Source organism: Macrobrachium rosenbergii, chromosome 54 (genome assembly GCF_040412425.1).
Source record: "Macrobrachium rosenbergii isolate ZJJX-2024 chromosome 54, ASM4041242v1, whole genome shotgun sequence".
Classification (NCBI taxonomy): Eukaryota; Metazoa; Arthropoda; class Malacostraca; order Decapoda; family Palaemonidae; genus Macrobrachium; species Macrobrachium rosenbergii.
Window position 1 is genome coordinate 47,315,656 of NC_089794.1, and position 20,460 is coordinate 47,336,115.

A 20,460-nucleotide genomic window follows, 5' to 3' on the forward strand; every position below is an offset into this window, starting at 1 on the left:
GGTTTGGGCTCGTGAACCAAATTGCACCTTTCGTGGCTGTAGCACCAGTAATGGAACCATTCAGGGACCTTCTCAAGAAATCCCCTCATCGGAAAGTTTATTGGGACCAACGCCTCCAAAATAGTTTTGTTGCAGCCCGGGATAGAATTTGCAAGATGTTGGGCGACGGACTGACATATTATGATGAGACAAGGCGCACTGCTGTTGTTACTGATTGGTGCAGAGAAGGAATGGGGTTTGTTATATTGCAGCAATACTGCAGTTGCGAGGATTTCAGTGGCCCTTTTTATTGTAAGGGGGGATGGAAACTGGCATTATGTGGCAGCAGGCACCTCAAGGAGGCGGAGGCTGGCTATGCCGTCACTGAGGGGGAAGCAGCTGCAGTAGTATGGTGCCTTAGGAAATCGAGGTTGTTTTTATTGGGATGCCCAAATTTCATCTTAATCACGGACCATAGACCTTTGGTAAAACTCTTTGGGGACAGGAGCCTGAAAGACATTGCAAACCCGAGACTACTAAGGTTGAAGGAGAAAACTATGCAATATAGTTTTACCGTAAGATATATACCAGGAAAGAAGAATTCGGCAGCCAATACATTATCAAGATACCCAGTGATTCGCAGTGAAACTACCGTCAAAGACGAAGAAGAGGAAGAACTCATGAACGAAGTTTGTATTGCCTCCATGACATCATCACTGGCGGATGACGTCATTACTATGGACTGGGCCACCATAAGGGGGAGGCAGATAGGATCCGGATTATTTACTATTGCAGCGACGTGTCAACGAAGGGGTTGGCCGTCATCGAGGTCTCAAGTGGAGCCTTGCCTAAAACCTTTTTCAATGTACGTGATAGACTGAGTGTCACTGAAGGATTAGTCACGTATGCATATGATGAGGGACATGTTCGTCTGGTAGTTCCGGAGGCATTACGTACACACATCGCAACCAATCTACATTCGGTCATCAGTCAACTGACTCCATGATCAGGAGAGCACGACAGGCGGTTTATTGGCCTGGGATTGAAGGTGACTTAGCAAATTACAGGGCATGGTGTCATGCTTGCAACGTTATGCACCTTCGCAACAAAGGGAAAGTATTATATATACTCCCCCTCCCGAATATCCGTTTCAGAGAACTGTGGCTGATTTATTCCAAGTAGCAGGGAGGCATTATATGGTATACGCCCGATCGACTGACCGGATGGATGGAAATTTATTTCTTCACTAACGAAACTACGTCCGCGAGATTGATCCCAGTTTTTAGAAGATATTTTATGCAGTGGGGAGCACCTGAAGAAATATCAGTGGACGAGGGCACGAATCTAATGAGCATTGAAATGAAACATTTCTTCGGTAGGTGGGGGGTATCAATGAGAGTGTCGTCTGCTCACTATCCCCAGTCCAATGGGCGGGCAGAAGCTGCTGTGCGCACCACCAAACAAATGTTAATGGGCAATGCTTTACCTAATGGAGGGCTAGACAATGATAAGGTAGCTCAGGCAATATTGCAGTATAGAAATACACCACTACGTGGTATAGATAAGTCTCCCGCACAGCTGGCCATGGGGCGCCAACATCGAGATTCGGTGCCAATGTTAAAAAGTCATCATTTCGTCACCGAGCATTGGTCAGAAACCTTGTCCGCAAGAGAGAAAGAAAAAAGTGTTGCTGAGCAACAAATATCATTTAAGTACAATGAGAAAGCCAAGGATCTTTCCCCCTACAAATAGGTGAGAGGGTAGCTATCCAAGATGTGACCACACGAGCCTGGAATAGAAGCGGCGTGGTTATTGAAAAGAAAAGATACCACCAATATTGCATAAGGCTGGATGGGAGCGGGAGAATTTCGACAAGAAATCGTAAGCATTTGAGATCCCTACCACCCACACCACCTCAGGGAGACCCTACTCCCACCACCTCAGAGGAGACTCACCCAGTACCCAACCGAGAGAGAAGTAGTGCTAGGGTACGTCGTCCTCCACAATGGCACAATGATTATATCACAGAGTAATTCGTTTTATTTGTGTTTAGTAAGTGTTCCTCTTCTCATATTTACCTTGACGTATGTTTCAGCGCGGTGTCCGAAGGACTATCTTTATTATAGCTGAATTCCTTTTGTTTTATGTGTTATTGCCTCTGCCAGTTTTGTTAATTTTTGCAACTGAAAGGAGAAATTAATGCTTATGTTTTATTTGCTTTAAATGTGGAGCTGTAATCTTAGAGGGGAGGTGTAGGAATGTTCAGCCTAATGTTGTACGATATGTTTTCCCGATTGTGTGTATCTCTTTGCACGGAGTCCGGGCAAGGACAGTACTGGCCCATCCCTTGATCTGTAACCATCTTCTCAACATTAAAGGAACCAACTATTGCCGGGTATGTCTCAACCTGCTTACAAAGACTTTATCAAGTTGCCAATGTCTTGATTAGAGGACAGGTCCACTCCTCTATGTTTGAATACGGAATTCAACATCGCCCTGTAACCCTCCATGGTGGTTGTAGCTAACCCCTTCGAGGATCTAAGAAATAACAGAGTATGTAAGGATTGGATTGAGTGACATACTGGCTACGTGTTGTCTGGTTTATTGGTGGTTCCTTACTGAATGAATGTACAGCACAGAATCTTCGAAGTTGTTATTGGTTGGTGCGAGCCGCAAAGTAGTTTCTACACACAGACAGGGCAAAACAGAGGTAATGTTTCGGACATCTGTGTTTGTCGGCAGACAAACACATGGTGATTGTGAGACACATAATAAACATACAATAATAAAACATATATCAATGGAAAGGCCAGGAAATTCCACATATGGCCAATTGCATGAGATTTGAGACAGATTAATGAATACAGTGAAGTAGCATAATATATGTGAAACGGCAAGATGTTTGGCGTCTTCACAAACAGAAACATACATACAGTTTGATACAGAAGATTCAGTGGAACATTATGAGTACACGATTCGAATGCTTGTATGGCAATGCAAGTAGGGGTGATTGTACATAAATCGAGACAACAGTGGTTAGGGAGAAACAGACGGAAATATTGTATGGTAGAAGTTGTGTTCCTTGAGAGAGAGAAAACGGGATGCTGTTGTTTTTGTCTTGTTCCCTCTGATGGATGACGCGCACACGTGCGCTCAAAAGAGACCGCAATGTGGTATTTTACAATACTCCCCCCAAAAAGCAAGGCATCGATGCAGAAACCGTCTTGGGCGTGAAGGGCTTGGGCTTTGGGAGGGTAGGAGGCTGAAGGGCAGCGCCAACCAGCAGGAACTCGAGGAGGACGGTAGCGGGTTGAGGGTACATCACTCCTTCGTTGGTCAGGTCGTCCAGTACGAGTTCGGGAGCGGTGGCAGGCTGCCTGGAGGAGGCATCTTGGGTTCCTGTGGTGGGGTGGGTAATCTAGGAGGGTCGGACATCGATTGAGCACTAGGGAACAGCTGAAAGCGGGGAGGCGATGAAGGGTTCGTTGGTGCGTGGGTCGTCATCTTGGGTCGTATGTCTGCCATCGGCTCCTTCGCTGGTCACTCCAGGGTCACCAGTGTAAGGATGGTATAGAGTGACATACTGGCTGGGTGCTGTCTGGTTTATTGGTGGTTCCTTACTGAATGAATGTACAGAATCTTTGAAGTTTTATTGGTTCGTGCGAGCCGCAAAGTAGTTTCTACACACAGACAGGGCAAAACAGAGGTAATGTTTCGGACATCTGTATTTGTCGGCAGACAAACAGATGGTGATTGCGAGAGACATAATAAACGTACAATGATAAAACATATATCAATGGAAAGGCCAGGAAATTCCACATATGTCCAATTGCATGAGATTCGAGACAGATTAACGAATACAATGCAGTAGCATAATATATGTGAAATGGTGAGACGTTTGGTGTCTTCACAAACAGAAACATACAGTTTGATACAGAAGATTTAGTGGAACATTATAAGTACATGATTCCAATGCTTGCATGGCAATACAAGTAGTGGTGATTGTACATAAATCGAGGCAACAATGGTTAGGGAGAAACAGACGGAAATATTGTATGGTAGAAGTTGCGTTCCTTGAGAGAGAGAAAACGGGATGCTCTTGTTTTTGTCATTCCCTCCGATGGATGATGCACACACGTGGGCTCGAAAGAGACCGCGATGCGGTCTCTTACAAGTATCTGCAATTTGGGCTACAGATGTCTGAGAAGAAGAGATATTCCGCTCTTGGCACCAACTCCAATAGACTGCCCACTTGGCTTGGTAGACTGCAGCAGAAGATTGTTGCCTACACTTTGCAATAACTTCTGCAGCTTTCCTTGAAAATCCTTTCATTCTAACAAGCTCCCTGACAGTGTGAATCCTGTCAGAGCGAGAGTGGATAACCCTAGATGGAATCTGTGAAAATGTGGCTGTTTGAGATTTCTCTTCTGAGGAAGTAGTTTTGGGAAATCCGTCAGCAGACCTAGATGATCCAGAAACCACTCTTTGTGCAGCCAAAAGGAAGCAACTAGGGTCACTGAAGCATTGCTGTGGGTGCTGAACTTCTTCAGTACCTCCCTCACCATGCTGAAGGGAGGGAAGGCATATACATCGAGATCCGAACAATCCTGCAGCATGGCATGCGTCGCCTCAGGATCCGGAGCAGGGGAACAATACAGAGGTAGACAATGGTTTCTTGCCATCGCAAACATGTCTATTGATGGCTTTCCCCAAAGCCTCCACAGGTCAGTGCACACCTGTGGATTGAGTGTCCACTCCGTCGGTAGAACCTGCTTGCCACAACTCAATTCGTCCACAAGGACATTCATCTTGCCCTGGATAAAGTGGGTCACAGCGCAGGTCCCGTTGTTTAGTGCCCACAAAAGAAAGTCCTTGGCTGCTTCATTGAGCGAAAATGAATGAGTCCCTTCTTGGTTCCTGATGTAGGCCAGGCCGGTCATGCTGTCCAAATGGACCGCCACTGTCCTGTTGAAGGTCTCTGCTGCAAAACACTGAAGGGGTAGATATATTCCTTTCAACTCTTTCACACTGATGTGAAGGTTCCTTTCCATTGGAGACCATGCTCTTGAAACCTCCATGCCGTGGAGGAGAGCCCCCAACCCAGATCTGAAGTGTCTGAGTACAACATTAGGTCGGGACTCATTGGAGACAGAGACTTCCCTGTCGCAAATCTGTCCTTCACCAGCCACCACCGAAGGTCCTCCTTGATTTCATGGTGATGCTGAAGACAAACGAGTCCAGGAAAACCTTCCTGCACCAGTTGGCCCTGAGGTAAAACTGCAACACTCTGGTGTGCAACCTGCCAAATGGAACAAATTTCTTGATGTAAGAAAGGGTTTCCAGAAGACTCATCCATGCGTTGGCTGAGCAGGATGGGCGAGATATGAGTCCCGGACTTTCCTGAGGCAATTTTGAATCCTTTGTTGGGATGGAAAAGCCCAAAAATTCAGAGAATCTATCACTATCCCCAAATATAGAATCGAATGAGTTGGGACTAATTGTGACTTTTTAAAATTTAGTAACAATACTAGATCTTGAGCGAGTCGAAGTGCCTTCTGAAGGTCCTCCATGCAGTGAGATCTCGGGGGGGAGGTTAGGAGCCAGTTGTCAAGATAAAGGGATACGTGTATCCCCATCAGATGCAACCATTTTGCCAGAGAGGCAAGAACCCATGTAAAAACTTCAGGGGGCGTGGAGAGGCCGAAGCACAGTGCCCGAAACTGGAAGACTCTGTCCTGGAACAGGAACCTCAGATACTTCCTGGAATCTGGGTGAACTTGAACATGGAAGTACAGTATGCATCCTGCATGTCGATCGTGACCATCCAGTCTCCCTGGTGGATGGCTGACAGGACCGACTGGCTCGTTTCCATTCTGAACTTCATGGTTTGAATGTAGAAGTTCAGAGCACTGACGTCCAGGACAAGTTTCCATCCTCCCGATGACTTGAGAATGATGAAGATGCAGTTGTAGAACCCTTCTGTGCCTATACCCTCGACCACCTCCACGGCTTGCTTCTGGAGTAGAGCTGAAACTTCCCGAGGCAGGGCCGAAAACTTCTGTGAGCTTACCGAGTAGGCTGTTAAGCTGATGGGAGAGGTTACTAAGAGAGGTTTCTCCCTGAAAGGGATTGAGTAGCCTTCTTTCAAGACCTTTAGTACCCACGGCTCTACACTCCTGGTCTTCCAACTGCTCCAAAAGTGAAGGAGTCTTGCTCCCACTGGAACACAGAGGACAGGTAACTCGCTTGCGAGGGGCAGACTTGCTGGTAGCCTTCTTGACAGGTCATGTCGTCTGGAGGTTGGTACTAGGACGGGACTGGAAGCAACCTCTAGCACAGGGGTGGGCAAACTTTTCAGTGTAAGGGCCACATTAAAAAAAATAAAATTTTACTGGGCCGCATAGTATATTTTCCAGTATAATTGATATCTAAAATAGCCAAAATATATGGTTTTCAAAGCGAAAATGCAATAAATTTTCATTTATTAGCATTTTAAAGTACTGTAGACTAGAGGATTCCCATGAAACGCATTTATTTAGAAAAAAAAAATTTATTTAAAAAAAAAAACAAAGTAACTCTGTTTAAGAAATAGAAAAATAATATATTTTTATTAATCAATAATTTAGAGTAGAACTTCAAGATAAACATATAAATTAACTAAAAAAAAAATATATTTTATATATTTAGGGAGAAACTTCACATGAAGCATATTTGTTTGAAAACAAAGTAACTCAATTTAAAGACAAGAAATATTTTTATTGATATTTTAAAGCAGTAACTTCACATGAAACATAAATATTTATTAGACAAACAAAGTAGCTCAGCAACTGAGCAACAGAAGGATCAAAATGACTCAGTGAGAATGATGCAACTGACTGCATTCATTTACCAGTTTGTTGAAATTAGGTGTCAAGTTGCTTGTACTGATTCTTAACACTGACTGAAGATTCGAGTCTGTGAGAAGTGACCTGTTCTTTGACTTGTTAACTTTCAATATAGAAAAAGTCTGCTCACATATGTAAGTTGATGCAAATATCACAAACATCTTTCTTGCAAAATTTTTCAGATTTTTAAACTTTTCTGAGTGCAGAGATGCATAAAACTCGACCAGTGGTTTATTTTCAAAGAGCCTCTTTAAAGAGTTGTCGGCTTGCAAATCAATCAGTTCTACCTGCAGTTCTTCAGCAGCTGTTTCAATGTCACAGGCAAAAGGTGAGCTGAGCAAATCAAACTCCCCTTCAATTGCCTTGAAATCAGCAAATCTTCTGATAAAGTCATCTCTTATAGCCATCAACTGGGAACTGTATTTGTCTGATAGTGCTTGTGTAACAGTTCGTGTTTTCAACAGAGGAAAATGAACAAAGTTTTGCTCTTTAAGCTGCTTGGCAAAAGTTGAAGTTTCGACTGAAACGCTTTCACTTCCACATACAATTCATGTGCAAATAAACCTTTGCCTTGTAGTTTTGTGTTTAACTCATTCAGCTTTTTGCATAATGTCTACAGCAAATGCAAAATCACAAACCCATTCGTCACACTCCATTTCCCTTAAAAAGTCACAAGAAATGTCTTTCATATTAAAAAACATGACAACCTCTTCTTTAACGTCCCACATCCTCTTCAGTACTTTCCCCATACTTAACCATCGGATATTTGTGTGGTACAGCACATCAGTAAAATCAGCCTCGATGTCTTCCAAGAAGCTTCGGAATTGCCTGTGATTCAGTCCCCGTGCTCTTATTAAGTTCACTGCACGCACCACTGGATCCATAACGTGTTTGAGTTTAAAAGATGATCTACAGAGGCTTTCTTGATGTATGATGCAGTGAAAAGACAACACACTGTGCGATGGAAAATCTTCTTTGATTTTATCATTCATCAAGGTCACAAGGCCACAGTGTTTGCCTATGAGTGAAGGAGCACCATCAGTTGTAATTCTTGCCAATTTATCCAGGCTTAATCTAGACCTGATTAGACTGTTAATGACACTATTGTATAAATCTTTTCCAGTAACAGTGTCTTTGAGAGACTCCATAGATAACAATTCCTCTGTAATTTCGAAGTTTTCGTCAATTCCTCTGATATAAATGAGTACCTGGGCAGTATCCTGAATGTCATTACTCTCATCTAAAGCAATAGAAAACCACTGAAAACTAACACTGGCTGTTAACACCTGTTCTTGAATATTCATTGCAATTGCATCTATGCGACGAACAATAGTTCTTCATGACAGAGATATGGCTTCCACTTTTGATATGACTTCAGGACACACAACACTGACAGCATCAACCATGCAATCTTTAATAAATTCTGCTTCTGCAAATGACTTATTTTGCTTTGCAATTTTATTTGCCAATACAAAACTTGCCTTTGTCGCATTCCTTTGTAAAGATGAAGTTTTTTCAAACACATTTTGTTGTTGCTTCAAACTTTTCATCAGATCAGTTGCCTTCTTTTGCAGTTCTTGCTTTGATAAATTGCTTCCAAAGTTGGTGTGCTTGGTTTGAAAGTGCCGTTTCCAATTGTATTCCTTGAAAACAGCAACTGTATCATGACAAATCAAACATACAGATTTAACTCCGATGTCAGTAAAGAAATACCTTTCAGTCCACTCTTTGTTAAATACTCTGCATTCGTCTTCAATTTTTCGCTTTTATATGGCTTCTGAATCACTCATTTTGGGTAAAGTTTGAAAGATAATAAAAGCTGTGCTGAAATAAAATGTCCAGCCTCTTCTCTCTCTGGAATCTGCCAGGACACTGAAATGATTGAATATAAGGCAATAAAATCCTTACGCGGTAACAAAGTTACAACGTGACCAAAACGTTTTGGGCAACCCCATCGAGATTTAATCCCACTGGCCACTGGTAGCAAACGTGTCCCGATACACGCTCCACTTCACGCAGTGGGAATATACGCCCATCCCAGATGCCGAGCTGCATCTTTATTCAACGATGGCCAAATTATAGATTAAAAAATGAATAAATAAATAAATAGAATAAGAAAATTAAAATCATGAAAAAATCTATTTCCGTCTGGTTAAACAAAAATAATGAGTGAGAAAGGATGCAAATAAAATAGAGAAAAAATGCAAGATAGAGAGACAGAGAGATAAAGAAGCAGAGAGAAAGAGATAAAGAAGAGGTCAGGCAAGAGAATAGCCATTTTGTCCGTAAGAAAAGGGCAGGGAAAGAAATAGAGTGAGCGAGAACAATTTTCCGACACTCACATTCCGATTTTAAAATACTGGTTATAAAATCCTTTTGGACATTCAATATTCAATATTTGGAGTCCTTACATGCCCCCAGTGGTTCAAGTTTGCCCACCCCTGCTCTAGCACCTCAAAAGGGCTGTTGTGACAACGGAGAAGACATCCTGGCAGTTGTGGCAGTAGAAGGAGCTCGTGCTGGGATCCTAGTCCTCTTGGCAGACTGTGCGAGAAGGTCCTATATTGATTTCTTCTGGGGTTTGGCCATTACTTGTTCCAGGGTCTCTTGCGAGAATAAACTGGTCCTGTCTAAAGGAGCAAACAGGAGAGAGGAACGGTGAGAAGGAGTGACTCCCTTAGCAGTAAACAAGCACCACAAAACTCATTTCTTCAGAACTCTGGTGGTAAAGATGGTCGTCAACTCTTGGGCGCCGTCTCTCACTGCTCTATCAGTGCAAGCTAGAACCCCCAACCAATCTGAAGCGAAGTTATCTTGAAATGTGGCGCAGTCCTCTATCTTCTTTGCTAAAGCCCCTACCGTCAAATCGAGGAAGCTGAGGACCTCGAAGACTTTGAAAATATCTTTAATAAGATGGTTCAGCTCTGACGCAGTGAAAAGGATCCTTGCAATGGAGAATGCTTAACAACGTGAAGTCTTTATGAGACTGGAGAAGTCCCCTTGAGAGGAGGTAAAAACCCCCAAGGAAGGTGCTTCTCCAATTGCGTATGACAGATACTTCTGCCGAATCAATCGAGAGGGAGGTGTACAGAAAACTGCTTTCCTGACATCCCCCTTCTCCGACAACCAGTCATCGATGCGGGCAAAGGCTTTGCTAGAGGAAGAGGACAGAACCATGCATGGTAATCTGTAAGTTCCTGCAGGTTGCCACATCAAAAAGGCTGAGCCTGGAGAAGACGGGGTGGCTGGAGAGAAGAATGAAGGATAACACACCAAGAAATATCGCAAAAGAGCCGAACAATTTGACATTGGTTGTTCCTCTTCCACTGGTTCCTCGTCAGAGGAAATAGGCGACATCGGAGGGTCCGCAGGGTCCTGAACCATAGGGGCTGGTTTCTGAACCAAGCTCAGGATATTACCAAGTCGGCGCTGAATAGGAGCCAACAATGGGTCTTCCACAACAGAAGGTAACTCACCTGATATGTCAAGTAACTGGCTGTCCTACCTGTCATACCGCATGCTTACTGACAGGTAGACAAACATCAACGGAAGCGCCCATTGACACTGGATGCTCGGACACTGGATGCCCGCTCACTGACTGAACGGACACAGAACACCAAGAAGCCGTGACACTCTTAGAGGACACTTGGCAGTCGGGAACTTGTAGCTCAGACACTGGGTGCCGATATGATGGGCACTCGGCTTCTGGGTGCTCATGCGATGGGCGCTCGCACACCTGACGTCCATACACTGAACCTTCCAACTCAGAACATTTGAACAACAGGTGCCCACGAACTGGAAGTGCGGACACTGAACGCCCATACAATGGGTGCTTGGACACTGGGCGTTCATACAAAGGGCGCACAGACACAGAATGGTTCCCTACTGGGCGCTCATACACTACACTTTTGGAGTATGGGCACTCGGACACTCTATGTCGATATACTGGGCTGGCATACACTCTTTTGGAGTAATGGCACTCGGTGGACACTGACTGGGTGTGAGAAGCTTGAACAGAGACTCAAAAACTACACAAAGGGAGCGGGCTGTGGTCCCTCTCTATAGCTTGCTTACAAGCAGGGGCCGAGTCAACTTCCAACGAAGCGCCCGCCCTTAAAACCTTGGCAACATGTCCACTGCGTTTTTTTGGCCCATGTGAGTCCAAATCACTAGATGATAAGGTATGGACATCCAATCGGATGCCTTTCCAGTGGCAGTCCTCCAAATCCTGGGACTTATGGACAACAGGCTTGGTTGATGAAGCAGCTACTCATGGACAAACCCCAGTGACCTCCCTTGGACTGCCAGTTTGCTTCCTCCCAAGTGAACAAGGGGAGTTTAGCAGGGACCTTGGTCTAGGAGCATCGGTGGGACAAGTAGCCACCCCTTCCACTAACACCGCACTTGACACTGCACCAACACCATTAAATTTGTCCATTAGGATTTTCACAGAATTCCTTATCTGGGAAATGGTATTGACCAACAATTTAAGTTTCTGATCCACACGTGCTTCTAAGCTGTCAATGGCAATGGGTTCAGAAGAATGAGAGCCAGGTAACAAAGTAACAGGAAAAGTCGGAGGACTGGAGATAGGGAAAAAGGTGGTCACAGGTGTTGAAGCGATAGGCAAAGCAGCAATATCAACTCCCGGGGAATTAACCGAACTAGCGGAATTCTCAGCTTCAGCCCTAGCAGTTGTCTTTCTCAGTCGGTCACATTGCAATTTATCTTCCAAAGTCTTCCACTTCCCCTTATCCCAATCCTTACATTCTTCAATTAAGATCACATGAGCAAATTTGCTCCCTACAAGAGCTACAGACAGTATGAGTGTCAAACTTAGCCAGTGAGTCTAGTCTTGCAGCCTTTGCTGCAATACTTAACGCTAGACAAACTAGAGTCTGATATGATTAGTCAAAAAGTCCAAATCAGGAAAGTCACAATCGATAAATTTTACTGAATATTAGCTAAACTAATCAACAGCTGAACGCTACAAAAAAACAAAGAGTACTTCACCAAATGAAGAAAATATCCAACCATCTGGTGAAAACAAACAAGAGCTGCTCAATAACCAATGTTTAGTCATTGACTGGCAGAAACGAATTGAGCTTTTTAGCTATGTTGTACCTATTCTTCCCCGAAAGTGGGCAGGGCAGTCTACCTACACCCAAAACAAAAGAGTGCTACTGCGAATTTTGAATTTTGAACTGCCGCATAAAGTAGAAACTAATAGCTATGTAATTATTTGGTAAGTTACTTATATAAAAATTGCAGATCACAAGTGCACTGCCCTGTTTGCAGCTCGCCTGCCCATGATTGAGCCAATTGCCACTCACAAGAGCACATTTGCGCCAACTGTGCTGGCAAACAATGTTTTTTACCGTGGTTGCCCTTTCTACAAGTTTGAATCAGTGGTGGCTCCCTCCGCTTCAAGCATGGATTGACCCTGAAAGAAGCTAGACAGGAGGCTCGCTACCTTGGCTTTACCACTGTCACCCTGGCCCAGATCGTGACAACAGCAAAGCAAACAAGCAAAACCACTGCCAATATCACACCACAACCAACCCCTCCCCCCTCCTCCTCCTCTTTATTTCCCCAATCCACCACCACCTCTAATACTTCCTTACCCTCACCCTTTTCTTTGGCCAAACCACTGCAAACCTCTAAAGCACCATCATCCACCACCTCTTCCCCTCTTCTTATCTCTAGTGTACAACTGTTTTGAGGTGTTAAATTCTGAAACACCTACTTCTACATCCCTATTTTCCCATCCCTAACTCCCAAAGCTTCCTCTCCTTAAAACCCACACATGAAGAAATAAAAGACAATTTGGAACGACTCCAAAGACCAACAGCAAATTATCCCTTTCTAAGTTCTCCCAGTTACCTCCTGTTTGCCCTCCACCCAAGAAAACCCTTACAACCAAGTCTCCTCTGGAAACCATAAAGAACGTTGAGGATTACATAAATCAACTCTTTATTACGATCCCAAACCCAACCTCATCCCCCACTTCCTCCCACACAAAATACACTACTGTGCATCATACTACTGCTGAGGTCCACAACCCTCCCGCTATCCTTTCCCCGACTCCCCTGCCAACTTCCACAGAATCTCCACCTGCCTCACCTTTCACCCTACCTGTCTCCTTTCCCACCCAACCTTCCACTCAGACCTCTGTACAGAGAAAAAGTATTCCAGACCTTGCTTTACCACCAGGTTGTACTGTACCCGCGAGTCTCTCTCTTCCTATCTCTCCCTACCTTTAGATTTCCCTTCTACAGATGACTTACCTGTTATTCCTGACACTCACCCATCCCTACCTCATACTGAAGACAGTCCATCCACATCCAACAAAGCTACCTCAACTATACCGACTATAATATCACATTGTATATCTCATTCCCTTTAATGTTTGTACTCCAGTGGAACATTCAAGGATTCAGATCCCACAGACATGATCTCAGATATCTCCTCTCACAATACGAACCTAAAGTACATAATATGCCTCCAAGAAACTTTCCTTACCCAACGACAAAACCTATTCCCAATTACCACTTCCATTATTCTCCTCACTCTATTTCTGATTCTTCTATTTTAATTCATCACATTATTTCTGAGTCCAGCCCCGTGTCAGCTGGTGAAATTCCATACTAACATGAATTTCTAGGTATAAAATGCTAGATATACCAGAGAAAAAGATCTTTCAGGGAATCCCAGATTAGCGTCTTCTCAAGGAAGACGTCAGTATCCAAGGGTGAGTGAAAGGATCACAACCACAGAGCTACACTCGATAGATATCCCCATGTCAAAACCCCTCGAAGAGAGTGGTGAGCCGTTCCAGCCCTCACGCTCAGGCGTCCGCCAGACCGGCGACACCAGCGCCACCTACATTCATTCCATTTTCTAGCACGTGATCGTCATCACCAGAATTTTTGTGCCTGTGTAATTTTGGGTGTTTTCCTGCTTTTTCGTCATGTCTTCTAGCAGTTTCACCATCTCTAAGTTAAGTAACATCTTATTGTGGGTTTTTTCGATAAGTTTGGCTGCATCAGTCCGTATTTCACATTTATGAGATTGTTGTTATGACGCCACGGCGTCCCCCAGCCAGCCATGTCGACCGTGAGATTACCCTTCCAGTTTATTCTGTTTGGGTTGTCTCTTTGTCGTTATATTACTTATCTTTTCCCCCTGGATCTCTCCCTGGCGGTGTTTCCTGGGCGGGTGTTTTATTGGAGTTTTGTTTGGTATGACTGAGCCCCTTGGAGGGTTCCCTCTATAGGGTTCCCGTCATTCCCCGCTAGGTTTCCCTCCGGGATGAGTTCCCATGTTGGTCTTATTTTTATTTACCATTATTATTATTATCATATACTTGCGTTGGTGCTATATATATTGTTGCGTCAGCTCGATTGTCTGGCCGCTCCTCGGAGCTAGGCTACGCACCTCGCATGAGCACATTATTCTTGGAATATATATATATATATTTTATGTATATTGTGTATATTTGTGATGGTTTTTTATTGTATTGTTGTGTGGGTTTCTCCCTTGCCTTTCATATTGATAGGCTCGTATTGCTTCCTTGACCTCCCGCCCTCCTAGTAGGTTAGGTGTGGGGTGGATCATCAGGTTGAGGGAGTTTTGTTGCTGTTTCCTCCAGTGGCCGTTATTTGGGTGGCAAGTGAGACCCCTTTGTCCTCCCCCTTCTTTTCGAAGGAGTAGAGTTCATTGGGTGTGCCTCCTCTAGGCTATATTGCCTTTTTTCCCCCCTCTCTTTCGGTCCTGGTTGGATTTCGGCACAGAATTTCTCTCCCTGTTATTTCCTCCCCCACCCTTCCCTTGTCCCTTTCCGTTAGCCTAACACGGGCGTTGACCTAGCCTTTGTCTAGGCAGGAGTCGGCGTGTTGAGTCCTTGGTCGCAATCCCTTTCCTCAGGAGTAGGCTTGTCCTGCCATAGCTAGTATTATTCTCTTGGCGTGGCGTGTGATTGCAGTCGAGCGGGTGAATTACTTTCCCTTGTCTCCTGTTTTCGCCTATCTTAGCCTACTACTCTTCCCTACCCCACCAACCCTCCCTCCCCCCCTCATCTCAGGCCAGCTCTTGCCTATTCTCGTGCGGGTGACGCTAGATGGCGTTTTCTCCGAGTTGGGGACTACCTCTGGTGGAGAGATTCGTTCCCTCCCAGAGCTAGTCCCCGGCAGCGCTGAGTTTGTTTTGATGTTTCGTTTACCACTCTCCAAGATCGAGCGGGTTTCGAACATTCTATCTCTTGTTCTCGACCTCTCTCCGTCGATTTGCTTTGGTTGGGTTGTTGGCGCCTACTCCGGCTTATATTATACTTGGCCTTGCGATGACGGTCGCCTCACCCACCTTTAGTTTCTCTGGCGGGGAGATTCGGGATCCGGGGGGAGAGAGAGAGAGATACCTCCGGTCTCCGGATATGATTTTTTCATTGTTACCATCACTTGTATCTTATATATATTTATATTATCTGGCGGAGTGAGCTTCTCACTCCGCCACCACACTTATTTTATAAGTTTTAATTGAGATCCGGTGTTCTGCCCTGGGGTTCCGCCGTCTTTATTGCTGGCAGCCCTTGTGGTAGGTCCCTGTTGTCTCAGTCCTTCCGTTCCGCCGGAGTATTCCTGTGACTGGGAAGTAACTTGCCTTCCACTCTGTTTAATTTATGGCTTGGTGGTCCCGTCTCTGACGAGGGGTTTTTCTCTCCGCCGGAGCATTCCGGTAGTAGGTTGAAATACCCTGGCCTACCAGCTTTAGGTTGCTTAGAGTGGTAGGTTCATGTACTTTTTTACACTTACAGACTGTTCGTTGTGAGGAGCCGGGTGCACCGCTTCCTCCAGCAACCCTATGGACATGTGGTGTGCCGGACCCACGCTGGCTGTGCGGTCCGGTTGGATGACCTTATTGTTTGGCACCCGACGGCTGTGAGGTTTGCTTCGCTCTGTGCGCTAGCATCCAGGACGAGTCGGTAAGATATAGTTTTCCCATTTCTTACGTCCCTCATATCTGTTTAGTGCTTATATTGTTTTCGGGTTTATATTTCAGTTCAACCCTAATTGCCTATTCTCTTCCAGGCGGACGAGTCCTCTAAGAAGACTCCCCTTGAGTCTCTCCGCGCCTGGGTGGCTGGGTTCGGAAGAAATGTACCGTCGGGGAAGCCTTATGTCCTCGACGCCAAGTTGCGGGACTTGCTTTACCCCGGCGCCTGGGTTGCTGCTGCGGTTCCTGAGGAGTTGGCCAACCCCATCATCCAGCAGATCCGGGATGCGACCCAGCCACCCCAAGAGGACATCCTTTATGCGGAGGTGTCGGAGGACGTCGCCGCCTTGGACTTGGACCTGGAACCTATGAATACAGAGCCGGACCAAGTGGTAGGTAGCGAGGTAAGTGAGGTTGCGGGGGCGGGCGCCCTTTTTGATTCCCCATCTTCCTCTGTATCTTCCTTTTCAGGGTTTGTAAAGTCTTCCACCTTGGGTGACAGGGCTCCATCAGCTGTCCCCAAGTTGAAGCTGAAGACTTCATGGAAGGCGAAGGGCTTTAAGTCCTCGTCTTCCAGGAAAGCATCTCCTTTCCCCGCGTCGAAGGCTAAGGTCCCCGTACCTGTAGCCTCCGGGAGCAAACCTGGAACCTCGGCAAAGGCGCGAGTAAGAGGGCACCAAGACCAAGCCCTCCTCGCCAGCCTGCCTTTGACCCTGAGGCTTTTATAACTCGCTTTCGAGAGGTTCTCGGCGGAGGTCGAGTCGAAGCTCTCCCAAATATCGGAGAAGCTTCACAGCCATGATAACATACTGGCGGGAATGGCTCGCCCCGGCGGAGCCGAACCGCAGTATGGTATCCCTGACACGGCTGATCTCCCTCCCTTCGATGTCGGGAACCCTTGGCGTTTTTCGGCACGAAGACACCTTGACAGTTGAAGGTCTTGGCACGAGACGTTTAGAGGAGCTAGAGTTTTTCCTCCCGATCTCCTGCCTCCTTACCCAGGCTTCGTTAGGCTGACGGAGGAAGCCTGGGTACGCTGGACAAGGTCCCTAGAGAGACGGTGATCTTCCCTAGGGACCAAGCTCAGTCTACTCTCCTGCGCACTCTTCACGGAGTGGCAGGCAGAGAACACCAAGCTTACACCTTTCAAGGGCAACTACACCATGTTCGCCCTAGGTGATAAGTTGCCTACTCCCTGCATCAACAAAGTGGCTCTGGCTACGGCTCGAGCTTGCTTTGAAGGCAACCCCTTACCTCAATTAAGGGAGACAGACTCCACATCCCTGGTATTCCCAGGGGGTGAGGAGTTTTGGAGAGACGCCCCGTCCACCTTTACTGTGGGAAAGCTGGACGCTTACTGTGCGTCTACTCAGTTCAGTGAGCAGCTTCCTAAGCTCCCGGAAGCCTTGCTAAAGACAGAATTTGAGGCCCGGACTAGGCTAGGCCGGTCCTTGAACTCCGCTGCCTCACAGAAGCGACTGCCGTCTCCTGTGCAGATGAGCCCTTCTTCCAGGTTCTGGCTAAATCCCTGTTAGCAGGGTTTCAGTCAGACCTATATGACTTTATGGTGGCTAAGCTGGAGTGTAGGAGATTCATCTTTGCCGAGGCCACCATATGTCATGAGCCTAACAAGCTCATGAAGAGCTCTATCTGGGGCCCTAACCTTTTCCCAGAGGAAGACGTAGCCAGTGTGCTGAGTGAGGCTACTAGAGCCAACCAAAGTCTTTTGCTCGTTGGGGTATCTCTCAGCCTACAAGCGGAAGACCCCAGAATCTGGCGGCTCCCAGGCTAAGTCTGGTAAACGGTTCAGAGACACAAGAGGCCTCATCATCAGACGGTTGTTCAAGCTGTCCCGGTCTCGCAGTGGCCCAGCCCTCCACCTCTAAGGCTCATCCCCAACAATACGTGCTGGTCCAACCAGCTCAATCTTGCTGCACCCTCGTATGTTCGCCTCACCAGCGCATACAATCCTACCTATGAGGGCCGTGGGTTCTTTCACGGCCTTAATAGGAGTGCAAGGTGGGGAAGAGGTCGGACCCCTTACAGAGGCAAGTCTAACACCGCCCCAAGAGGTAAACCTGGACGTGGTAGAGGAAACAAAACCCGCTTCCTCCCACTGAGAACAGTCAGGTAGGTGGTCGTCTTTACTGGTTCAGAGACCAGTGGTCCTTCAGTCCTTGGGCACACAGCATTGTGTCCAAAGGTCTGGGTTGGAGCTGGACCAAGGACCCCCCTCCCCTGATCAGGTTTTACCAGCCACCCTCCAGAGTCCTACAGGACTATGTGGCAGAACTGCTCAACAAGCGAGCAATAAAGAAAGTAAGGCACCTCAAATTTCAAGGCAGGTTGTTCACTGTTCCCAAGAAAGACTCCGGTCAGCAAAGAGTGATTCTGGATCTGTCGCGTCTAAATCATTATATAAAATGCGACAAATTTCGCATGCTTACGGTAGCTCAGGTACGGACTCTACTTCCGCATGGAGCCGTCACCACCTCTATCGATCTTTCAGACGCTTATTATCACGTCCCGGTTGCGCGGAGCTTCTCTCCGTTCCTGGGTTTCAGACTCGGGAAACAAGCCTACTCCTTCAGGGTCATGCCTTTCGGTCTAAATATAGCCCCCAGAATATTTACAAAGCTGGCGGACACGGTAGTACAGCAACTCCGGTCCCGAGGGATATCCCTAGCAGCGTACCTGAGGCGATTGGATAATTTGGGCACCAACAGTTCTAGAATGCCGGAAGACCACAGCCACGGTCATCAAATTCCTGGAGTCGTTAGGTTTTCAACTGAACAGAGAAGTCCCGCCTGACTCGAGTCCCGGTTTCAGTGGCTGGGCCTCCAGTGGGATCTGTCCTCTTACACGTTATCCCTTCCGCCTCCCAAGCGGAAGGAGATAGCTTCCCTTACCAGGAAATTTCTGAGAGACAAATCAGCATCCCGCCGGTCCCAAGAAAGAATCCTCGGCTCCCTTCAATTTGCCTCAGTGACGGACCTGCTCTTAAAAGCAAAATTAAAGGACATAAACAGAGTGTGGCGGAGTCGAGCCAATGTCAGGCTCAGAGACAAGGTCTCCTCCATCCCCGGATTTTAAAGGCGAGACTGCGGCCTTGGTCCACAGTCAGTGGCCTGTCCAAGACAGTTCCGCTTCAGTTCCCTCCTCCAGCGCTGGTGGTTCACACGGACGCCTCATTAAGCGGCTGGGAGGTTATTCGCCAAAACAAAAAGTACAAGGAACGTGGTTCACAATGTTTCAACGGTTCCATATAAACACCTTGGAAGCTATGGCGGTATTTCTAACCTTAAAGAAAATCCGCCCCCCCAGCCGGATTCATATCAGACTGGTGTTGGACAGCGCCGTGGTAGTTCATTGCATCAACAGGGGCGGCTCCAAATCAGGTCGCGTAAACCAGGTTATGGTAGCTATTTTCTCCCTGGCGAACAAGCACAGCTGGCATCTGTCAGCCACCCACCTAGCGGGTGCGGAACGTGGTGGCGGATTCCTGTCCAGGAACCACTCCGTTGGAGACGGAGTGGTCTCTGGACGGAGAGTCTTTCAATTGGATTTGCCGCCGGGTTCCGGGTCTCCAAGTGGATCTGTTCGCGACGGAGAGCAACTTCAAGCTTCCCTGTTATGTGGCCCCGAACCTGGACCCTCAGGCTTATGCCACGGACGCAATGACCATAGACTGGAACAATTGGGAGAAGATTTACCTGTTTCCCCCAATAAACTTGCTGTTGAAAGTACTGCACAAACTCAGGTCATTCAAAGGTCAACTGGCCCTGGTAGCCCCTTATTGGCCGAAGAGCAACTGGTTCCCTCTACTTCAGGAACTCGAGTTGCAGAGTCATCGGATTCCCAATCCCAGACTGATCCAAGTAGTACAAACCAAGACTGTGTCAGCTTCCTTAAGAATTCAGAATGCCCTAGTTTTATGGACTTTATAAAGTTCGCTGCTCAAAGGGGAGCAAACATTGACCCCGTTAACACTCTGTTTTTAGAATCAGACAAGAGAGATTCTACTCTCAGACAATATGACTCAGCAGTCAAGAAATTGGCTTCCTTTTTGAAGGCATCTGAAGCTCAAACCATGACTACTAACCTAGCAGTTACCTTCTTTAGATCATTGTTTTGAAAAGGCCTTGCCCGGCCACTATTACCACAGCTAAGTCAGCCCTGAAGAAGGTATTTTTATATGGTTTTAAAATTGACCTTACAGATTGTTACTTTTCATCTATCCCTAGAGCATGCGCTCGTCTGAGACCCGTATCGCGCCCACATTCTGTTACGTGGTTCCTCAATGATGTTCTTAAGTTAGCATCTGAGATTGACAACTCACAATGCTCTTATTTGGATCTGTTAAGGAAAACCTTATTTCTGATTAGCTTGGCTTCAGGTGCCAGAATTTCAGAGCTGTCGGCTCTCTCTAGAGGTGATGATTTTGTTAGTTTCCTCCCGTCCGGAGAAGCCCTCCTTTCTCCTGACCTTAGATTTTTAGCTAAAAACGAGGACCCTCAAGACAGGTGGTCTCCTTGGAAGGTGGTGCCTCTTCCACAGGACCAGTCCTTATCCCCAGTCTATACCTTAAAGTCTTACCTTTTAAGAA

General features: G+C 46.4%; 2 protein-coding genes across 2 annotated transcripts; both read right to left on the reverse strand.

Annotated features, from left to right (window-relative positions):
- Positions 1 to 6,832: 6,832 nt before the first annotated feature.
- On the reverse strand, positions 6,833 to 7,270 carry LOC136834664 (general transcription factor II-I repeat domain-containing protein 2B-like). The gene has a single exon (XM_067097251.1). It carries the CDS (start codon positions 7,268 to 7,270, stop codon positions 6,833 to 6,835), a length of 438 nt encoding a protein of 145 aa, XP_066953352.1.
- Positions 7,271 to 7,453: 183 nt separating this feature from the next.
- On the reverse strand, positions 7,454 to 8,167 carry LOC136834665 (general transcription factor II-I repeat domain-containing protein 2A-like). Its single transcript, XM_067097252.1, has one exon. The coding sequence runs from the start codon at positions 8,165 to 8,167 to the stop codon at positions 7,454 to 7,456; it is 714 nt and encodes a 237-aa protein (XP_066953353.1).
- Between the last annotated feature and the right edge of the window lie 12,293 nt (positions 8,168 to 20,460).

Excerpts from the sequence above, each read along its gene's own strand:
- LOC136834664 (XM_067097251.1), bottom strand. The coding sequence starts at position 7,270 with ATGGCTATAAGAGATGACTTTATCAGAAGATTTGCTGATTTCAAGGCA.
- LOC136834665 (XM_067097252.1), bottom strand. The coding sequence starts at position 8,167 with ATGAATATTCAAGAACAGGTGTTAACAGCCAGTGTTAGTTTTCAGTGG.